We start from the raw sequence: 17,682 nt of genomic DNA, 5'->3' as shown, positions 1-17,682 counted from the left end.
GTTTTACAGGATGCAAAACAATAAACAACAAACAGAAAACTCCCTGTTAATAGATTTGATCGTTAAATTCTAAAAGAAAATGAAAAGCCTCAAGATAAATGCAGTTTACTGGTGTTTCATGCTCCTGTGAAACAGTGTTTTGAATGAGACATAAATATCAATGCACAATTGCTTTTGTTACTGCATTTCAGAATTTTCTGCATTATAAATTTGAAATAATCCAACATACACACACATATATGCATACATACATAGAATGTAAATAGTCCTATTTTTTTAATAAATTGATGGAAATTAACAATTTTCTTTAAAATCCTAAGCCGAATACTGGTAGGTAAATATAGATAAATATAGATTCATCAATAATAGGTTTTGCCACTTTGTCACGTTTGTTTGGTTTGGGAGAGCAGAGGCAACGCATAGTGAGTCATCGTCGTTATATAGAATATCTTTGTTCTCGGCATTCCAATACAATACAGTTTGTCCCTCGTTCAGCATCACTGTGGTGTTTCCTCATGTACTGTGACCGTAGTGTGTACAATGCAGTAGTCTACTGTGTTCCTTTCTTCGGGCAGCCCCAAACCAGCAAGTTTCTCCAAGGCTGACGACTTGCTAGGTTATGGGGAGCTGTCGGACAATTGCAAACAGCAGCAGCAGCACAGGCCTGCCGCATTTGACTTGTCCGCTGCTTCAAAGCTAACGTCAACATAGCATCCGAGCTGTGCACATGACACGGAGAGACGTTTAAACATTATGCGGATACAAAACCTCAACAGAAGACGAATGCAAACCATGCAACGTGCATAAAAAAAAAACAACAACAACAAAAACCTTGTCTTCCATGCGGACTTTTCCCCACTCGCTACTTGACGAGAGTTCAGCGGTGCCCCTCAGTCCGCTATAATGTTACGGACGACCACAAGCCGTCTCCTGGGCAGAAGAAAAGCGTTACTCCCTAAGCAATTGAAGCAGGACATGACGCTCAGCTCCGTAACCGGTAAGAGACTGCGAGTTCTGGTCGACATGGACGGCGTCCTGGCCGACTTTGAGGGGGGCTTCTTGAAGAAGTACCGGGCCAGGTACCCAGACGAGCCGTACATCAACCTGGAGGACAGGAGAGGCTTCTGGGTGTCCACGCAGTACGGACGACTTCGGAGTGACCTCTCTGTAAGTGAAGCGACATGCTGCGTTAGTTACTGTTCATCGCTTAACACTTGGCTTCCATCCAATAATGTTGACAGATTGATGGAGACGATGAAGAACATCCTCCCCATCACCTGAAACATCTCGGTCTGCAAAGCAAGTGTTGTTTATTGAACATTTATCCACAAGTTCAACTTTCAAAATCCAGAAATCCATCCAGGTTCTACATTGACACGTGATATTACGCTGTCAAGAGTAGATATAGGAATAGCTATGCAATGTAATACATAACGCATGACTGATAAAGCACACTCGTGCGCATACTGTATCATATCTACAGTATAGCAAATGTTTATTATTATAGTGCTGTACATTTGCATTGGTTGCTGCAGTTGTACACCAACAACCACCATAATAAACCAAGTAAAACGTGGAATAGAATACAATATAAATAGAATCAAATCGGATTTCGCAGTTGACCACATTGTAAGAAGAGCTCAGCCAAGGGTTTTGCACCATAGGAATTGTGCATAACGAGCACGAGGGAAATCTGGTCTAAGTGTACGCAGTTAATGTTATCTCCTGATAATAAACAGCATGCACGTGTCCTTTATCTTTAGGAGAAAGCCATAAGCATCTGGGAGTCCAAGGACTTCTTCGGAGAGCTGGAGCCCCTCCCTGGTGGGGTAGAGGCAGTCAAGCAGATGGCCAAAATGGAAGAGTAGGTTTCACGCTTGGTGTGCTCAGGTTATTTTATTTGTTTTTTTTAAATAAGGAAAAGTACCACTGTATTGTATAAAAAAAACCATAAAATGAATAAACTGATGTTTTAAGGTGTAATTACTGTACATACTGTAGTATATGTGTGTTGGATGTGTGCCCTAGCGAGTAGCAATTGTGTCTACACCAGCCCAATGCGTGTGTGCTCATTTTGTATTTGTGCGTTTGACAGTTTGTCCCGACAAATGCCTGTCAATAAACGACTGAAAGGGAATCATCAACCGCGGCCGTCCTTGCCCACATGCGAGGGCATTACAGCACCATCTTTTTTACCCATTTCACTCGAACGACGGCTTATTTTGTTTGCCTGTTACTCAAATTTTGGCTTGCAAGACAATGCAAAAGTTAGGACCACTGTATACAACTATTTTAGTACATTTTACACACCATACGTATTGCAAAAATTAGTCTGTCTCTTAACTGATCCTGTCATGGGCAGAGAAACTCGGTGTGGGGGCAGTTATTATGTACATTAGCCCCACTGTTATGTAGAGATAGGATATTTTTTTTTATTAATGGAGGGACTACTTGTTGACAAGTCATTAAAAAGTAAGTTTTCCATTTCTCTGTGAAACAACACAATCGCGGCAATTCAGTGGGAATCGGAAGAAAAAGCATCTTTGATCCCCTCATTTTGGGACTGTTTATGGTATGGAAGTAGTGTATATCTGTGCCATCAGCTTTTGAATCTGAATTAGCAACACTGAATTTTCTTTACCATCAAAATATTCAAGGTACTTGCATATCTGTGCCTTCTGTGCAGAGAAGCAACCTGAAAAAAAAATAAGTGGAGGGGTGGGAAGATCTGCTTGACGAGGCTGTGTAAAAGGAGCTTGCATCTTCATGAATGTTCATGCTTATCTGCTGCCATCTTGTGGAATTCCAGGGTGTAGCTGTAAATATTGAACCATATTTGCATAACTTGACTCTGACTCAGTCAAAGAACACACACTTTAAATGTCCAATCAAGTTGCGCTGTACTGTCCACACATCTAAAATGTGCTTACTCTCTCAACATCCCAAACTATTTCCAAGGGAATTTCTATTTCTTCCCTGTGCAGGTGACTTTTTCCCTCCCAGAAAACAAAATTTTGGGGAAGGATCAGTTAATTAAAAAAATAAAATAAAACAGACCACGATTGCGACTAACATAAAAAAAAAATAAAGTTACTTCATTTTCCGTACTGCTTATCCTCACTCGGCTGGTGGGGTTGCTGGAGCCTGTCCCAGCAATATTCGGGCGAGAGGCGGGGTACACCCTCAACTGCTCGGCAGACAATCCCAGGGCACATAGAAAGAAAGAACCATTCGCACTCACATTCACACCTACGGGGGAGTTAGAGCCCTCGATTAACCTAGCGTGCATGTGGGAGGAAACTGGAGTACCTGGAGGAAAATCCACGCAGGCACGGGGAGAACATGCAAACTCCACACAGGCGGGGCCGGATTTGAACCCGGGTCCTCAGAACTGTGAGGCAGATGTGCTAAGCAGTCGCCCATAGTGCCACCATCAATGAAGTTATGAAGCATAATTTTTAGATTACATATAATTGTATACAGTAAATGATTTGGTCGATATTATTCTGAGAATGAGCCTTCTGCATTTCTTAATAGGGTAACCGCAGCATTATCAATGTTCACTCCACTTTCTGTGGGTCATCAGCTTAACGAAAACTTCAAAATAGCGTAAGTACAAATACTGGCGTTTTATGTCATTTACCCCCCCCCAACCCCATTCTGTCATTCTACAGCACAGATGTTTTTATTTGCACCAGCCCGATCAAGCATTTCAAGCACTGCCCGTACGAAAAGGTACGCTCGCTTGCTCACCAATGTCTCATTTTCTTCCCTTGAGCAATTATTACGGCATGGCATTTCCTCTCGTGTGTTTGTCCTCTTCCAGTATGCGTGGGTGGAAAAGCATTTGGGTCATGACTTTCTGGAGCAGGTTATCCTAACCAGAGACAAGACGGTGGTCAGCGGAGACATCCTTATCGACGACAAGCCTGACATTTTAGGTGAAATTTTCATTCATTTCCCTGATATAGAACCAAAGTGGAACAAACCTCATTTTAACATAATTATCAATTCCCCATATTCACAAACACTTTGGCCACAGATGCATGGAAAAGCTCCTGTAATAGAAAGAAACCTTGAAACCAAACCAAGACTACTGTAATAATAGTATTTGCAATACAGGGTGTGAGTAACTACATGTCCTAGGCAGGCAAAATTAATTAGTCTTCATGTTGTAAAATTAATGAATACCAGGTATATGTATCAGACCGATACCGGCCTTACATCAAGGTATCGGGTACACGTGAAGGCTGCCAATACCACCCTCCGATACTTTGAGCAAAGAAATCTGACAGAGTCAGTCCTTCTCACCAGTAGTTGGCGCTATACTGCGGCGGTTTGACACATTGGCAAATTATCATGTGCGTCAGAAAGAAAGGTCTTTGTTCACATTTATCTGTCAATGTGTTTTTATATTACAAAAATTTGGCGTTTGAACAGGGGTGTAGATCCTTTTTGAGTCACAAATGTAAATGTTTGTCTCAAACATGAAAGGGATTCAGCAATGCGTTCTAAGGGGATGAAAAAACAAAAACAAAAGAGAATTATTTCATAATGCTGCTCGTGTAATGCCGTGTGGGTGTTTCAAGTGATTCACCAGCACCTTTTAAAGACAGCTGCTCCATCATCTTGGTGTCTTCTTAGGCAGCCAGCATAACGCAGACCACAGCTTGTGCGTTCTAACGTAATAGAGTATTGAATAAGTGACCGCATTCAATGTGCAGGTGTGGAGCCCACACCGACCTGGGAACACATTTTGTTCACCGCCTGCCACAACAAGCACCTTCCTGTCAGCCCCTCGCAGAGACGCTTGCTGTCCTGGTCTGATGACTGGAGGGCCATCCTGGACAGCAAAAGGCAGTGACGCCCTTAACTACAAGCTCCAGGGCCCGAAATCACCAGCAGCGTCGCCTTATAGCCGGGTGCCGAGGTTCAATTAGGCAAGTTTACACTGAGCCTAGAACAGAGTCCACACGAACCACACACGTTAACATGTCTCACCTTAGTAGACCACAAATGGGCACTCTTAAGACCGAAGCATGTTTTGACCAAGCCAAAAACAAAATGCTGTACTGTAAGAGATAGACCAGAATGAACTCACTTTTAGCCGCTAAATGTCAAATGCATGTGCTCGTATAAGAAAAATGGTTTATAAGTTAACAGATTTTTGCAGAGGTGCATGAATGAGCCACTGGACTTACAAGAAGCACCGCGCTACCTACCAGTATTCGGCTTAGGATTTTAAAGGCACCAATAAGTGTATACAATACACAAACATAACAATTTATACCTGTTTTTCGATTTTATTCAGTGTGTAAATAGATGCGAGAGATGATTTTCTTTTCTTTTTGGTGCTACTTTGCCTGTTTTTTAGCTGGCACATCTATGCATTTAGCTGAAAAGGTACATTTTGTTGATTGTTATTTGGCCTCACATCCAAGCAGTTCTCCGGTCTAGTTTCGGGACACTGAACAGAATAAGCGGCATCATTTTCTTTTGTTGAGATAAAGAGTTGCATCCAGGAACGCGTGTTAGTTTAGAATAAGAGGCAGTTCAAATAAGGACTGATTATTTTTCAGCGTTTGATATTTAATGCACTAATGATACCAAATCAGCTTCAAATCAACTAATATTACTAATACTAATTTGTTTTGTTTGTTTCGAAACGAGGATGTTTTCCTCCTGTGCTTTACATTTACATGCTGAAATGTACTGTTCTTATTGTGTTTTTGAGTTTTACTTCAAACATCAAAGTACTGTAACATGTCTTCCATTACAAGAACCATATTAGGTTATTTCTAATATGATTTACCATTGACTGGTAAAATACCTTCACAAAGACCTTTGTTATTGTGTTTATGTCAAAAATGTCTTTACTGAAGATTGTCTACAATAAGTCCACATTTTAGCCCTGTTGCAGTTTTCTGTCTGTGTTGCGTCTTTAGTTTGTCTGGATATTGTCCTATAATGTATGCAGTGCTTTATTTTTGCTACTGCTATTTTCATTATTTTCCAAACTGCAGTGCAGGTTTGTTTTCATATTCATAATGCGCAAAATTTGCCGTATCGCAGAATTTGGAGTGTATGTTGTAATTTTTTTGTGGTCAAATAAATGCTTTCTAGCCTAAAACTGTAAAAAAAAAAAAAAAAGAAAAGAAACATTCCTTATCACACGTTACAAGAAATAAAATGTATATGGTGTACAGGACTCTTGTGCATTACTGTATGTTTAAGAGTCGGTGTTAAAGAGGACAGAAAGTGTTTATAAGAATATGACAGAGGTTAATAGGAGTGCTGGGAAGATTAATAAAGGTCCGGGGAGGTACATACAGCTTTAAAATATGTATAATCAAAAATATGTGGTCACTCCTTCGTGGATTTCACCTTTTGTGCGGGTGGTTCGGAATGACAGCAGAGTGAAATTACAATTTCCTTTGAAGGCATGTATAGTGTCTTATAAATCATTTGTTTAGTTTTGTTTTTGTTTTTGCCTTGTTTGTTTTTTTGTTCTATGCAGTATAATATTGCTTAATACCAGTCTCACACGCTTGCACACAAACGTATTTAGAACATAATCAGCAAAGCTTATACATTTTGAGTGATTAAAACAACATTTTGGGGGGTAGTTCTCTTGGATTGGTTTATTTTTTATACTATCCACAATATGCATGCCACTGATATTTTATTTGATCTTATTTTATTGATGCATTAATCAAATAGCCTGGCATCACAGGAATACAGCTGGCACAATACACATCGAAGGGAAAGTGTATGAATATGAACTATGAATAGCTGTTCCACTTATTAGCACAAAAAAGTCATTATAAATCATCGGATTTGGACATTGAGTCTTACTTATTAATATATATAAGGCACGTTTTGGTTTTTTATGAGCAGGGAACCGATTCTTGGAAGAAATTAAATGGGTTGCGGACTTATCACTCGCAATAGCCTAACATGCACTTATTTTATTTGTCATGGCAAGGCCACCCAGAACATTCATGGTAGCAAACTCCCAAAGAAAAGCTGCACTCTGAACACTTGTCCTATTTAAAGCACGGTGCATTTATCACTTCAGCAGTGAAAATGAAATTAACATCCATTCCGGCATCCATTCATCCATTTTCTGTCCGGCTTGTCTTCATTGGGGTCAGAGGTGAGCTGGAGTCTATCCCAAGTGAATTTAAAGAGAACCGAGCATGCATGTTATTGGGATGTGAGAGGTGAAGCTCGAGAACATGAAAAGTTCACACGGGCGCCGCTTTGCTATTTTATAATCAATTTGATTTGTTACTATATTGCCAACCAGCGTAGCTCTATCAATTGTTATTCTACTTGGCTTTATCAATTACTATACCACATACCACAATTATATAGCAATTTTTCACTCTTTATTTTCTCTCCATCATTTCAGTTGCTAGACATTACAGCTGACATAATTGATTCTGCTAAATTACAAACAAAACAAAAGAACTACTGACATGCGTAGGCACTGTATTTTGTGGTGTGGTCAAAAAGCTGGCCAACTAGGCAAACTGTGGAAGGAAGTCGTCGGAAGTGCATCGTTCCAACCGAGCGCTTTCCCAATGGCCGGGTTGTGGACACGAGGAAGCTGAGTTAACTCTTGGACAAACAGCCCACGCGTGTCACCGTTTTTGGTCAAAGATTTAAATGTAGTGAATTGAAGTTCAATCCAGTATAACGGAACTTACATAAGCAGTGATTCTTCCACATACCACTAGAGAGAGCCTGCGTAGCAGCAGTGGTCCAACGGACCACACTTTGAGAATCATTGCATTACAGCATCATTTTTGCTGGTAACCACTTAAGAACAGCATCTGGCAATGGATGATGTTTCAATCAGCCTAATTGTCTGTGGTCATCTGAGGACGAGAAGATAGCAGATAAAGCAACAGGCCATGCATATACACTACTTTTGTAATATTTGTAGGGGCTAGTGTATGTGCTAGTGGAGAACAGAAGCCCAACAAAGTTTAGTAAGGACAGCTATTGACTTATAATTGGTTTTATTTCCTTTTTCTTTTTTAGCATTAAAAGTGTTTATAACAAGTGCAGACATGAACGAGAAAAGCAAGCACATTTCACATACACTGTATGTGATATATACATACATGTAATATGATATCCAAAATTCTGCAAAGTTAATAATGCTCAATTTTTGTGGCACTGTCAGAGAACAATATTTAGTTTATTATTGTGGTTACAGGGGTGTCGAACACTGATGCCTTACATTTGAGAGTTATAACGTAGGTTACCGCAATTAGTTACATGAGAAAGTTATGAATCATAATATTTGTGTGCTGCACTTGTACTCACCCCAACCCGACAACGAAACGTGCGGGGACAGTACATAAGACGTGGGGCATTGTCAAAGAGTCGTGTATAAACTCTGTCTTGCAACTAGGGGTAAACACACTGGGTCTCTTTAGCCATAAGACATATTTATTTATAAAGCATTTATTTATCCACATAACATGGCTTCTCTTCACACAGGCCGACCAATTGCCTCGTTTTCGAATGCGCTTCCCACAGCACTTAACAAAATTAAAAATGACTGTACATAACTCAATGGGGAAAAGTGTTCCTATAACGCGACATTTAACACCCCCACGCGCTTTTCGCTTGTTGGGTTTCCTGAGAACATTGCAACGATTACAAACACATTAGACCTCAATATGCATAGGTCTAAACAGTTTTTTTTATGTCCCAAACATTTGACCTTAGTAGATGGTTTTGTCATTATATCGGCAAGCATTTGCTCAGCAGGACAAGAGCATTTTTCCAACGTTTACAGTCTCCCATATCTAGTGGTACTTGATATCAATGTGCTTGCATCGGCAAGCGTTACAGTACCTTGAATGTCTTTCGTTTGTGCATACTGCTCCATGTCCATCCTTTTGAGGAGCCGCGGGAAGCAGCGGGAAGGGTTGCTATTTTGGTAAGGTGAATATGGTGCTGACGTTTCATGTCTTATCCTGTTCTTCGTCAGCGATTCTTGGAAATCTCTGTTTGTTGTCTGAACTTTGTAACTCGCTATTTCTACTCTGTGTGAACTTGCTCACATATCTGACCAGGCCTGACCACAGTTCCCTGATGCATCTTCCCTTTTACAACGCTAATCAATTCATGTACATCTTCATCATTACAATGACCCAAATTCATGCCAGGTTTGTATTTTGTGGCACACCTGTCTTCAATCAGCCTCATCACCACCGGTGTATATAAGCCTGCCTGTTCCCAGAAAGTATTGCAGCCTCTCCTAGCGGTACCACGGCCCACCATACTCAAGTAAACCACCTAACTCCTTGTTCCCATGTGAACTCTTGTGTCTCCTCGTTCCCAGTGCTCCGCTGTGTTCCTGACCCACGTCATTCCTGCCACCAAGCCAGCTGCCTGTTCTGTCCACGCCGCCGCCCGCCAGCACATCCAGGACCACCTCCATAACCGTTCCTCAATAAACTGTCATTTAATAAGCATCATTTTTCATCTGCCTCCGCCTGCTCTTGGGTCCAGCTACTCCCCACACGTGACAGCTGCCGTATTTTGTGGTCATGTGACCGGTGGTAATCTATTTTCTGCTTTCATATCTCAGAAGATGTCTGGAGGATGTGATGGCATGTACAGTGCTTGACGTAGGTGTGCTCTGTGTTTTTGTCCAGCATGGTCCAGGAGATAAATCACCACTGTACGTCTGCGCTAGGCTAATTTAAAAAGTTAGCTTAAACTAAAACCTAGGCTAGCCACAGATGCTTTACTTGTATCACGTCCTCCCAATTATAAACAAAGCCAGCGCTGTGGTTGAGAAGTGCTTTGAACAAAATAAATGCATGGCGGCTCTACACTGAAAAATGGGTTTTTCGCTGGATTTTGTGTTCCGCTTGTTTTTGGATAGCCTGCGTGGTCATGAATCACATGAGAGTAAATTTGGCCCAGAATAAACATCATGTAATCAACCTTTACATCACATAAGGGGAAACCTGAGAAGATTTGAAGAAGATTACAGACAACCAGTCTTGTTGTTGTCAGATGGCGATTACACACTGATTGGATTCATTTATGGCAATGTTTGGAAATATTGTAATCACAAAGAAATCATGGTTTAAATGAGGTATTCATCTTAACTGCTTTTTTTCAGATTGAGCACATTTCAAACTTTTCGTGGACTTTCAACTTCTGAGTAAAGCCATCATTGGAAAGACAGATTGAAGAAACAAACAAACAAAAATGCCAAAGAAGCAGTTATTGGTGTGATGCCTTGCACTTATTACAAACAAATCCGATTTCTCCAGACAAATGAAACATTGATTTTTAAAATCACATTGTGTTTTGGCATGACAGTGGCTGACTGGTTAGCACATCTGCTTCAGAATTCTGAGGTTGGTGGTTCAAATCTGGGCTCTGGCCTTCATGTGTGGAGTTTGCATGTTCTCCCCGTGCGTGTGTGGGTTTCCTCCCACATTTATTATAATAATAATAATAATACATTCATAAAAATAGTAAAATCATCATAATCATAAGAGTTTACATACCACTACTACAATTAACAATAATCATTATTACAGCGCATTGTATTTCAAAAATGAATACTAAGCATTATTATTTGTTTTGTTTTGTTATGAATGTTGTTTTACAGTTCGTTTGTGCCCTGCGATTGGCTGGCGACCAGTCAGCTCCAGCACACCCGCGACCCGAGTGAGGATAAGCGGTACGGAAAATAGATCTATGGATGTTGTTTGACAGCAGTGTAGTTTGTGATTGTTTTAGTACCAGTAATTTCACGTCACATGCATCAGGGTGGAGTGCAGGTGCAAGGCAGGTGTACCACGCAGGGAAGCAAACAGGGAAAGGCAGGTGTGCAGGGACATCTAAAAAAGGTATTTATTCACCCAAAAAAAACGTAAACAAAAATCTTGAGTAGCAGGATAGAAAAATCTAATTAAACACATTCTGTCAGTCTCACCATCACAGACGACGGGCGACATGAAGCGACTAAAGACAATGACCAGAGACAAACGGACTGGATAAGTTCCGAACGGGTGGAGAGACAAAGACATTACAAGTGGCATGTGATACAGGAACACAAAACAAAAGCAAACCGCGATTAAAACAAAATGCCGAAGCAGGGCGTCTGCAGGATGTGTTCCACCAAAGTAGGTGACTGGCGCGGCGGCTCCACTCGCCCCGTCAGAACATGGACATGTGACTGGTGCCACGGTTTACGCCCGCACCCCCGCCCCCCAGCTAGTACCAGGGAAGGGCAGGAAAGGACAGAGGTAGTGAGCTGGGCATTACTTTCGGTGTGTGATGGAACTGGCTCTGCAGTGCCAAAACACTTTTAAAGTGAGTGCAAACCAGAGGACATAAAGTTTACACAATAAGGGCGCAACCCCCGTATGATGTGTGTATGTAGTGCATTTAAACTGGAGGACAGGCAGGGCAGAAAAGCAGATCACCAGAACCAGGGAACAGAACCCGAGTCGCCAGCCGCATCCCAATGCCCTGCACCAGCGTCACAAGGTAAAACAGAGGGTGAAGAGAAAAAAATATCATAGAGAAACATGAACAGAGAGCAGTCGAAAGGCCCGTTGATAGAAGCGCAAAAAAGATGTCAAGGCAAAATCCAAAACCTGAGAAACTACATGAACGAAGAAGTGCAGGAACAGTCTCATCTCCACAAACGACAGGCGACATGACGTGACAAAGAACAATGACCACAGACAGATGGACTGGACAAGTCATGAGGGGATGGAGAAAGCTGATTGACTGATACACAAGGAGCAGAACTGACAAAACCAGGTGGAGACAAAGACATGACAGAGAGGCAGACGAGCAAAAACAGGAAATGCAGGAACACAAAACAAAGCCAAAACCAGACCAAAACACAAAGCAGATGTCAGCACTGGTGGTTACACTCAGCATATGAGAAGACCAAACATTATGGTTAACCACATGCTACTGATACTCTTTCCCATTGACATTTGTTGTGTTCCTTTCCTTTGCCCGCACTCCCCCTCATCTCTCACACTCTTCTCCATCCAATTGTTTTACGGCAGCAATGGAAAGAGACACACAGAGCATGTTGTAATATCATTTTCACATATGGTCATTACAGAGGTGGTATTTTTCTGTTTTTCCAGCTTGCCAGGAAGTCCTGTTACGGGTGTATATTATGCTTTTGACCAGCAGTGGGACTAACAGATTATAAACACTTTCAAATGAACATAAAACCAGATATACCTGTACATGGCTGCAGGAGACCTCTCAGTTCTCAGAGTCTCAGTTAGCATCTTTTGGGTTTTCTCATGCATATCAAGACGCAAATGAATAGTAAATGCCGCAAGGGCCTGTTTTAGGACCCCTGAAATGTTCTCTATGTATGAATGACTTCAAAATTGGCATCAAAAACAGTTTAACTCATCTGTATAAGGATGACTCAGTTATACACTCAATTTCTAGATCTTACTTAGCTTAGCAAAACATGCAGTCGTATTTAGGTGTAATCAAAAGCACTTTTGCTAATTTCAAATTGGTGTTAAAGCCAAGCAAATTGAAATATACCATCTTCACAAAAATCTACTACGACTACTATTGTTGACGGGACTATACTTTGGAAAGGGCTTCCTGTTATATGTATTTGGGCATCTGGATTGATAACAAATTGTTGTTGTTTTTTACTGTGAAACACATCTAGCAGAACTTTTAAACAACTTGAAACATTTATTAGCTGTCTTTTAATAAATCTTGTCTTCCACAGTATTGTAGAAAGCAAATAGCTGTATATGCATGGTTCCCCCTCTACATAAAACTTCTTGATACAGTTTATCATTCTGCAATTAGATTTATTAGTGGTGATGGGCTTATGACCTATCACTGTCAACTGTGCCCGAAGGTCAGCTGGACCTACTTGCTCTGAGAAGAAAGCAACACTGTTTATTGTTTATTTATAAGGCCTTTCTTCACAATCTAAAAGCCTGTTTAGCAAGTATCATTAGCTTTAACTTATTCAGTTACTCCATCCCTCGGTTCTTAATATCCAACTTTATTATTATTAACGTTAGGACTGAGGTTGGAAAATTGTGAGTATTTTGCACCATTCAATTTGAACAATCTTTTATCAAAGCTCCAGGTGGACACTTGATCTCCTATAAGTATTTTATCGTGGACAGCATGTATTGTAAATGTACCTATTGGAATTTTTGTTTTTGTATATATGATTTATGTTCCCACCTTGCAATGAATTGTTCGGAATCAGGGCATCATTGGAAAAGAGAGCTTGCGCTCAAGTTCTCAACTGGCCCTTAAAAATAAAAGAAAGAAAGGAAGAAAGCAAACAAGTAAGAAACCAAGAGAAAGAATTAAAAAAGACAAGCAAACAAACAAACAATGAAAGAAACAAAACAAGGAATGAATGAAAACACAGTAAGTACAATAGTAAAGTAGAAAAAAGGTAGTGGGAAGGTTGTAAACTGACTGAGGTTTCATGCATCTTCTCTCTGCCCCGAAGAAAAATAGTGTTTTGGGTCCATGCTAAGCTTATTCTTTGCCAATGAGTTATTTTAGATTAATGTATTAATTACAGTATATTAAAACCCATTCATCTATTCTCTTAACCGCTTATCCTCACTAGGGCCGCGGGTGTGCTGGCGCCTATCCCAGCTGGCTTTGGATGAGAGGCGGGGTACACCCTGAACTGGTCGCCAGCCAATCACAGGGCATATATAAACAAACATTCACACTCACATTCACACCTATGGGCAATTTAGATTCTTCAATCATCCATGCATGTTTTTGGGATGTGGGAGGAAAACAGAGAGAACATGCAAACGCCACACAGGTGAGGCCGGATTTGAACCCGGGTCCTCAGAACTGGCAGATGTGCTAACCAGTTGTTCACCGCGCAAACCAATTATATTAAAATAATACATAAAAATCACACTTCATCATCTTGTTACTGAACTTTTCTCGTTGCCCTATTTCTTGGCAAACAGATAACACATGCAGTGGAGTGAGTGACATATCATTTTTATAAACTGAAGAACAGCCAGATGGAAACGTGGAGAACCTTAATGCAGAGCATGTCGCAATGAGCACGGACACCGTAGCCAAAAATAACTGCTCTAGTATGAACAATGCTGGTTTGTCTCAGCAACTAGCTGAAAGATGAGAAACATAGTCGACCGTGATACTGTACAAGCCATTTTACACTCACTGCACATGTTACAAAGGGAGTCGTGTGTCTCTTTCTTTGGGTTTACGGCTCAGATGAAGGCACACAGTTGAGAGAGGCACATCGCTTTGGTGTTGAAACACTACAGTGGTACCTTTGACTTAAATTTGTTGTGTGACCAGGCTCGTAACTCAATGTACTTGTACGACAAATCAATATTCCCCATTGAAATGAACTGAAATTTCATAAATCTGTTCCAGCCCTCAAAAACCACCACATTTATTTTTGTTTGTTTGTTTTTAATAAAGAAAAATACCACTGTATTGTATGCCGGAAATCACAACAATAGTGTGCCTGAGCTGTGTGCCTTTAAGGGGCATGGCATAGTGGGTGACGTCAGGAACATTAGTAGTGTTCTCATTTTGTGTTTGTGTGTCTGACTGTTGGGGCCATTCAATGAACAGCTGAAAGTACGTCGATGAAAGTGACTCTCGTATTTTCCACTTCACTCGAGCTGCGACGTATCAGAAAACGACTGGTTAGAGCGACAGCCTCACAGTTCTGAGGACAGGGGTTCAATCCCCGGCCCCGCCTGTGTGGAGTTTGCATGTTCTCCCCGTGCCTGCGTGGGTTTTCTCCGGGCACTCCGGTTTCCTCCCACATCCCAAAAACATGCATGAATTGGAGACTCTAAATTGCCCATTGGTGTGGATGTGAGTGCGAATGGTTGTTTGTTTGTATGTGCCCTGCGATTGGCTGGCAACCAGTTCAGGGTGTACCCCGCCTCCTGCCTGATGATAGCTGGGATAGGCTCCAGCACGCCCGCGACCCTAGTGAGGAGAAGAAGCTCAGAAAATGGATGGATGGATGGATGCTACAGATACATACAGGACTTATTCTACATGGCACAGTAATTACTGTTAAAAGTTCAAAAATTGTACGTCTATTGATCAACAAAAATGTATTTATATTGAAAAACAGAGCTTGTCAAATATTTTCATTGAACAATATTCTTAATTCATTTTTTAAACAACCACGTAAATCTTTTATCTGCCTATTTTTTCTACATTTCCACTCTAGTGTTACGTAGGCTAATGTACATAATAATAATAATAATAATAATGGCCTCCACACCGAGTTTAGCCGCCCACGACATCACCAGCTAGGCTGGGGGAAGATCTAGAGCCACTTTCAGGCAAGAGCAAGAGTGTATGAACTGCTGCCTCCATGAGTTAAAATGCTTTAATTGTCTTTACGGGCTCTCCAAACGGCAGTTGGTAGACAGGTGAGATCCAGCCCACTGTAAAGCATACACTTCTCGGTAAGATGACAAGAGGCAGCTTGCGAACCTCAGGTTCTGCCCCCGGTTGTCATGGTAATGATAGCTGGACACACCCAGCAGTATATGGGGCAGGATGAGGCCTGGATCACTTGTATGAGACAGAACTTCCCCGAGAACGAGCTAATTACAGCATGACAAGAAATAGCTTATACAGTGGAACCTTGATATAAATATATATAAAAATGGTTTCCATTTGTTGCGGCCATGTTGAATGTGGCAACATTCCATCAAAGGCAACGCATTGACATATGGTGGCCATGTTGAATGTGGCGAGATTCAACAAGGCATTGACGGTGCGGCCATGATGGCAGGAGTGCTATCCATTGGCGCATCGAGCTCTGCGTAGAGAGAGCATGCATGGCCACAGTGTTTGAGAGGAATACGACACACAAGTCTCTGGAGTCTGGAACATGCTATTTTTGGTACAATAACGTTTTTTTTTTGTCAAGCCGTTCATCTATGGCATCTAATCTTAACTGATTTTGGAAATAGGAAGCACACTAATTCCCACCTCCTCCTAGTCTCCACCTCTACTTGCCACAAGTCACTACGACAACAACCACACCAGCATGGTAAATTAGGATAACATTTCAAACTTCAAATAGTTTCAAGCTTTTTTATATTTATTTACAATAACTTTGTACTGTACTATGACCTGAAATAACATGAAAAAAGTACAAAACAATAATATTGTACTGTATTGTACTGCCACAAAAAAGGCTTCAATATAATGGACAATCGGCTCCCCCAAACCCCACCCCCTCCCCCACCCCATTAAAAATTCCTGAACACCTGAGTTCTGCACAAAGTCAAGATTTTATTCTGTCTTGAAAACTTTATTCTTCGCAGCTGCTTTTTCATAAATTCAAAAATATTATTTATCCAAATTGTGAAAAATATGCATATTATGGAATTAATTACCAAGCCTCTAATTACTGTACTAGTTAGTTGATTAGAGTTATACTTCTTTTATGAGTGCACGTGCATGCTGACTTGTTAGATCTGAGCCAGTTTTGCAGCTTGTTTGTGTTCCATTGTTGCAGCAGATGAGTCATACATTAGCACATTTCTGACAGTCTGCTGGCCTGGCTTTATGCCGCCACGACTGTCTGTTTGTCTGCGCATCTGTCATCTCTCTCCATAAATGTGTGTGCATGCAGGAACAGGACTCTGTGTTTTTGCTGAGCTCTAGCACTGTGGGTGTTAGTCAAACAAAGTAAGTAATTACTGAACAAACACACCGACGCTCGTCGACAGTATATAATACACCGATCAGCTCCAAGTGATTACAGAACACAATCACCTACAAGTCATCCACCTGCATGTTTCTGTTTCCATTTATATGTTATGAATTAGATCATGTTTTTGGTGTTTGTATAATTCAAGCACATAACATTACTGTTGGTCTGTTTGCTAACAACTGCTGTAGAGGGATGCTGGAACACAGGGATGATGCAGCTTGGGCACGGATGGTGGTGTTTGCATTAAACTTTTGAATCCACAATACCACAATGAGGGCGGCACGGTGGACGTCTGGTTAAAGCATCTGCCAAACAGTTTTGAGGACCAGGGTTCAATCCCCGCCCCTGCCTGTGTGGAGTTTGCATGTTCTCCCCGTGCCTTTTCTCCAGGTACTCCGGTTTCCCCACATCCCAAAAACATGTATTAATTGAAGACTCTAAATTGCACGTAGGTGTGAATGTGAGTGCTTGTGTTTGTTTGTATGTGCCCTGTGATTGGCAGTTCAGGGTCTACCGCGCCTCCTTCCCGATGATAGCTGGGATAGGCTCCAGCGCTCCCGCGACCCTTGTGAGGATAAGCGGCTCAGATAATGGATGGATGGATGGATACCACAATGATACAAGAAAATAACACAAAACAAACAAGCCTACGATGCTAGCATGCACATACAGCTCCCTGGGCAAAAGTGAACTGCGACATTCCCTTACAATTGAGACTGTACAGTGTCCTTGAGGGGCCTCCAAAGATGTGTAGAAATCGATGATGATGATGATGATGATGATGATGATGATGGTTGTTATTTTCAGTTTAACCTTACCCAGTCATTTTTCCACAAGGAGTAGCTACTGCCCCTTTAAAGCTGGCAAGCTCTCTATTACTATTACAATTGGTTAAGAAAAGCAAAGCAAAG

The 17,682-nt window shown here is 41.3% G+C and overlaps 1 protein-coding gene and 1 long non-coding RNA gene across 2 annotated transcripts; one reads left to right on the top strand and one right to left on the bottom strand.

Moving 5' to 3' along the window:
• Positions 1 to 400: 400 nt before the first annotated feature.
• On the top strand, positions 401 to 4,874 carry LOC133469312 (5'(3')-deoxyribonucleotidase, mitochondrial-like). Its single transcript, XM_061756211.1, has 5 exons — positions 401 to 1,167; positions 1,764 to 1,864; positions 3,675 to 3,735; positions 3,827 to 3,941; positions 4,725 to 4,874. Exons 1-5 carry the CDS (start codon positions 904 to 906, stop codon positions 4,862 to 4,864), a joined length of 681 nt encoding a protein of 226 aa, XP_061612195.1. The 5' UTR covers positions 401 to 903; the 3' UTR covers positions 4,865 to 4,874.
• LOC133469313 (uncharacterized) lies at positions 2,684 to 4,912 on the bottom strand. Its single transcript, XR_009785669.1, has 4 exons — positions 4,784 to 4,912; positions 3,990 to 4,679; positions 3,754 to 3,877; positions 2,684 to 2,816 (listed from the first exon to the last, which is right to left on the bottom strand). It is a non-coding gene; the product is annotated as an uncharacterized LOC133469313 (long non-coding RNA).
• Positions 4,913 to 17,682: the final 12,770 nt, after the last annotated feature.

This window comes from Phyllopteryx taeniolatus, chromosome 19 (genome assembly GCF_024500385.1).
Source record: "Phyllopteryx taeniolatus isolate TA_2022b chromosome 19, UOR_Ptae_1.2, whole genome shotgun sequence".
NCBI classification, from domain to species: Eukaryota; Metazoa; Chordata; class Actinopteri; order Syngnathiformes; family Syngnathidae; genus Phyllopteryx; species Phyllopteryx taeniolatus.
This window is presented reverse-complemented; position numbering and strand designations above follow the sequence as displayed.